The 4748-nt window shown below is 60.2% G+C and overlaps 1 protein-coding gene across 1 annotated transcript; it reads right to left on the bottom strand.

The window, feature by feature from the left end:
- Positions 1-378: 378 nt before the first annotated feature.
- PPP1R27 (protein phosphatase 1 regulatory subunit 27) lies at positions 379-4674 on the bottom strand. Its single transcript, XM_080560519.1, has 3 exons — positions 2082-4674; positions 817-967; positions 379-674 (listed from the first exon to the last, which is right to left on the bottom strand). The coding sequence occupies exons 1-3, from the start codon at positions 2266-2268 to the stop codon at positions 551-553; spliced, it is 462 nt and encodes a 153-aa protein (XP_080416645.1). The 5' UTR covers positions 2269-4674; the 3' UTR covers positions 379-550.
- Between the last annotated feature and the right edge of the window lie 74 nt (positions 4675-4748).

Below are 4748 nucleotides of genomic sequence, written 5' to 3'. Positions count from 1 at the left end.
CGGCCCCGCCCCGACGCCAGCCCCACCCCCGGTCCGGGTCTGGCCCCGCCCTGGCGCCAGGCGCGCGCTCGGCTCGGCCCCGCCCCTGAACCGGCCCCGCCCCTACCGTTAGCCCCGCCCCGTTCCAGCCCTTAGCCCCGCCCCTCCGTTGCAATCAACGCGGTCCCTACCCTTAGCCCCGCCCCCCCATTGCTCTTAGCCCCGTCCCTGGCCTTAGCCCCGCCCCTTCCATGCCCTTAGCCCCGCCCTTCCCCTTAGTCCCGCCCATCCCCTTAGCCCCGCCCCTTCCCTTAGTCCCGCCCTTCCCCTTAGCCCCGCCCCTTCCCGTAGCCCCGCCCCTTCCCTTGGCCCCGCCCACCCCGGCCCTTGGCCCCGCCCCAGCCGTGCCGCACAGCGTTGGTGGCAGAGCGCTTTATTGGAACGGGGGGGGCCGAGCGGCGGCACCGAGCGCACCCCGGCCCCCGGCCCCCGGCCCCGGCCCGGTCCCAGCCCGGGCCCCGCCCCGGCCCCCGGCCGGCCGCAGCCCCGCTGCCCGGCCGTGCTCCCCGCCTCAGTCCATGGTGGCGGCCTGGAAGAGCTGCAGCAGCTCGCTGTACTCGGGGTCGATGAGGTCCGAGGGCTTCTCCCCGGCGTCCGTGGTGGCCTCGGGGCTGGCCCCCAGGGACATGAGGTACCTGCGGGGACAGCGTCAGCCACCGGCCGCGTCCTGCCCGCGGCCCCCGGCGCCTCCCGGGCCCGGTCGGTGCCCCGTCTGGCCCGGGGGCTCTGCGAGGCAGGGCCCCGGGGCAGCCCCGGCGCGGTGCTCTGGGCTCTCACCGGGCTATGTCAGCGTAGCCGTCGCTGCAGGCCATGTGCAGGGGCGTCCACCCGTTCTCGTCCTTCTGGTGGATGTCGGCGCCGTACTTAACCAGGAGCTTGACGCAGTCCAAGTTCCCGGTAAGCACAGCCTCGTGCAGGGCTGCCATGCCTGCAAGGAAGGGACGCGTTAGCCCCGCGCCGCGGAAGCGCTCCCCTGCTGCTGAGCACCAGTTGTCCGCAGCCCAGGAAAGAGGGGTGCCGGCGAACCTTTGCTATCAGGGGGATGAGTTTGGAAAGAAACAAACACTGAGGAAGCAAGAGGCGCTGCTGCAGGTTTCTGTTTCCCTTTTACAGCCTAAATGCTGTGTTTAAGGTGCAGCGCCTGGCCCCCCTGTTGGGTCAGGCAGGACAGATTAAGGGACTGAACCGCAGTGTCCGAGGCTCCTGAAGAGCCCCTCGCCAACAGCCCGACCTGAGACTCTTTCAGGACTCCCACGGGCATAGCAGGAGAGAGTCTCAAGGGTCTTGCTCTGCTTGTCTTTCAGAAGTCCCTTACAGAGCAAGTGATGAAGCAATCGGCGTACATGGGAGGAAGCCCGGGTCATTTGAGACCCTGCCTCCGTGGCCATGTGACAGCAGATGCTGAAGCCAAGTACGAGAAAGAGACAAATCTGGGCTCTGAACCAGCCTGTATGGTTCAAGGCATTCCATAAACAATTTTTAGTGAAGCTGGGTACAAACAGAACACAATGCCTTCTTCGTAAACAATTAATTCTGCAAGTCCACAGAACCACACGAGAGAGCGCGATGTTTGTGAGCAACGGACAGAGCCAGGAACAAGAAGCAGAACCTTGCTTCTCCCACTCTTTTTGCCAAATCAGCACAGAAGATACGAGTCCCACTGCCCAGTCCAGAGCTCTGCGTACTCCCCCGTGTTCTCTGTACCGTTACCTTTTTGCCTGCTCCTTTTCTACGGCACACCACACGAGGTAGGTATGTAGGAGCACTGTCGTGCCTTGAAGGGACCCTGACGGCAAATTCCCCCCTTTCCTGCAGTGTTAAGGGGGGGGGCGTTGGGGCAGTGAGGCAGGACTCTCTCGGCCCTGCTGGCAATGGTAGGGGGTAGTACTCCTCACTGGGGGGGAAACAACTTGATTTCAACCTGCCACCCCGCCCAGGGTGGCCCACGTCTGAGCTTTGTGCCCGCTGCTCTCGTCTCCCTTGCAGTCCACTGAGCCGTGCCACTGTGCAGATTCAGCTCTGCCAGCCCCAGCAGCACTCACCAGAAGGGTAGATGGTGTCCAGAGCGACCTTCCTGGCACGTATGAACCTGCCCACCTGCTCCAGGTCCCCCTGCCTGATGTGGTCCTGAAAGACGACGTCATTGGGGAAGCGCACGGTGCGCGATGCTCTCAGTCTCTGGGAATACCGACTGTACCGGGGCATTGAGACGGGGAAATAGTCCTTCATGCTGAGCGCAGCCTTAGGACGCTGCCAAGGAAGAAGGGGGCAGAGGCATGTGGGGAACAGCCAGGTTGGTCAGTGCTCAGCACTCGCCGGCCTCGAAGCACTGCTCTCTCCTCTTCTGCCTCTTGGTCCCGTTTCACCAGTGGAGGGTGGTGGGCGCTGAGCCGGGCACTGCCACCGGCCCTCCTGGAGCCTGTCCCCTGCTGGAGCCTGTCCCCTGCTGGAGCCCGTTCCCTCCTGGAGCCCGTTCCCTCCTGGAGCCCGTCGCGGGTGCGTGCCCCTCGCCGCAGGGCCCCTCGCAGCGTGCAGGGGCGGCGCTGGCCTCGTGCGGCTCCCTCAGGCTCTGGGCCCAGGACTGAGGGCTCTCCAGGCACACCGTGTTATATAGGCTCCTGCGGGCTATTTTGGGTTGGTGCAGCTCATGCTATTTGCCATGATACTTTGTAATTGAGCCGCCCAGGCCGGTAGCCTCCCACTTTTGGGCAGAGGATGATGGCTCATCTTACTGCCCACCTGTTGATGTGCCCATCCAAGGGGTCAAATCTGTTGCATGGCTAGCCTTCAGAGGAGCCCAGGGCCCCGAAAACAGAACCGCCCAGCAGCAAGTCCTCACAGCACCACGAGCACGCCAGGGAGAAGACACAAATACGCTCACCAGGCGAGGGGAGCTAGCCGCTCACGTACTGAGTAGCGAGCGTAACAGACATGTCAGCGCCCTGGTGCCAAATACATTCAGAGCTAAGTCACTTTCCTGTAGTTGCGTCAGCTGACTTGAAGGGAGCAGCATGAGCTGTGCTTCCCCGCACGACCGCAGGACGAGCGCAGCGAGGCACGGAGCACGCTGCAGCGCCGCGCTACCACCGGTGACCTCGGGAGGCCGGGGGTGCTGCTGGTGCTCCTGATGCAGACGCAGAACCGGAGTGCAGTGCCTGTCCTCGGTGCCCAACGCCGCAGTCCTGCTTCAAATTTTGTACTGGCTGCTGCGTAAGGGTAGGCCTCTACGGGACAGTTTCAGGAGAACAGCACTGCCACCAGCTGCTGCTGTGGTCAAAGGCCTGAAATGGGCCATCCACTCAGAGGAATCTTTCAGATCCGCCAACAGCCAAGGGTTCAAGCAACAACTAGCTCCTCCATCCTTTTTGCTGTCATAGTTTGGCCATGTCAGACACACGAGCACGTTGCGTTGTTTTGCACTGATGGGGCCTGCCCAGCAGCACGTCACAAGCGATCCCTGTCCCACGTTAAGGCACAGAGCGTTCATTGTGCGCTGCTGCAGCTTTGCCTTGTGCCAAGCTCCTGCCAGGTCAGCCTGTCTCACACCTGGGACCTGCCTGCTGCAGCTGTTCATCTTCTGGCAAACACACTGATCTTTTCGCTGTGTCTGCTCAGGCCTGCTTCAGGCACCGCACGACAGGAGGCTGAACGGGCTGCTGCGGAGACAGAACACTTCCAGCCTGCTGTCTCGCAACAGCGATGAGTTGTGTACACAAGATGACTCTCACAGAGCCCTGCTCGGCTGAGAGCAGCCGTGGTGCATGAGAAAAGCTCCCCTCCTCTGAGCAGGTCTCAGACTATAAACAAGAGAGAATCGCTGCACAGTTCAGCCTTGTTTACACTTATAGTCGCTCTACAAAATAGACCTTTTCGAGCTGATTTCTAGGCAGGAGTACTCCCATGGAAATTCTTACTCACTCCTCTTTCTCTCCTCCCTCAAAATGCAAAGCAGCTTTCCTACCCAAAGCCGCTGCTAACAGCCAGCCCTTAGAGGACAGAGAGTGCCTGCCCTCTTCAGGTGTCACAGCGTTTACCAGCAGCCCCAGTACCGCAGCTCTGAAGGTTGCTGCACACCAGGACAGGACCAAGAAGGGCCCTTACTCGCAGGTAACTACAGCAGGTCAGGGCCCAGTGCCGTGCCACACTTGTGTTCTACCATTTCAGTGCACCCACGTTAGGTGACTGGCACCAGTAACCTCCTGAGGTGCCCTCCAGATTCACTAGGCCCCCCATGTGACATTTATAGCATATTTCCTTACAAAAATATTTTCAGCATAAGTGACTGGTGTGGAAATAGCAGTGTGGCTCACTGGATCATGTGAGCCTGACTAGCAGCACTACAGGCAGTCCCAGGTTTCCCTGTAGGCAAATTCCTTGGTTAGCTGCTCAGGAGCAATGAGGTCCCACCACCCCAAGCCAGCTGGCAACCAGAGCAGCTTACACTCAGAGGCCCAGCCAATGCATGCTTACTGCTCACAGAGCTGTTAGTTTTGTACCTCCAACAGCTCATTTAATCTGAGCCTGATGTGGTCATCTTAACTTTTCATGTATAGATTAGTTAATAGAAACTGCTTCATGCTGCTTAAGGCATCAACAGCCACCTGCAGAACTGGATGTGTTCAGAAAGTAGTTTCTCTCAAAAAACACAGTATCTAGGAAGAGCTCGAAAAGCTGATGGTCTTTTCTAACACCACTTTGGTAGAATCACT

The sequence above is a fragment of the Anser brachyrhynchus genome, assembly GCF_964034855.1.
Source record: "Anser brachyrhynchus genome assembly, chromosome: 18".
In the NCBI taxonomy this organism is placed as follows: domain Eukaryota; kingdom Metazoa; phylum Chordata; class Aves; order Anseriformes; family Anatidae; genus Anser; species Anser brachyrhynchus.
Note: the sequence above shows the minus strand (reverse complement) of the source record. Positions and strands in the feature narration are given on the sequence as shown.

Bases quoted from the DNA above. Each gene is read 5' to 3' on its own strand.
- PPP1R27 (XM_080560519.1), bottom strand. From the start codon at position 2,268: ATGAAGGACTATTTCCCCGTCTCAATGCCCCGGTACAGTCGGTATTCC. The intron at 968-2,081 runs GTGAGTGCTGCT...CCTTCCTTGCAG, and splicing joins GGACACCATCTACCCTTCTG to GCATGGCAGCCCTGCACGAG. The intron at 675-816 runs GTGAGAGCCCAG...CTGTCCCCGCAG, and splicing joins GGCTACGCTGACATAGCCCG to GTACCTCATGTCCCTGGGGG.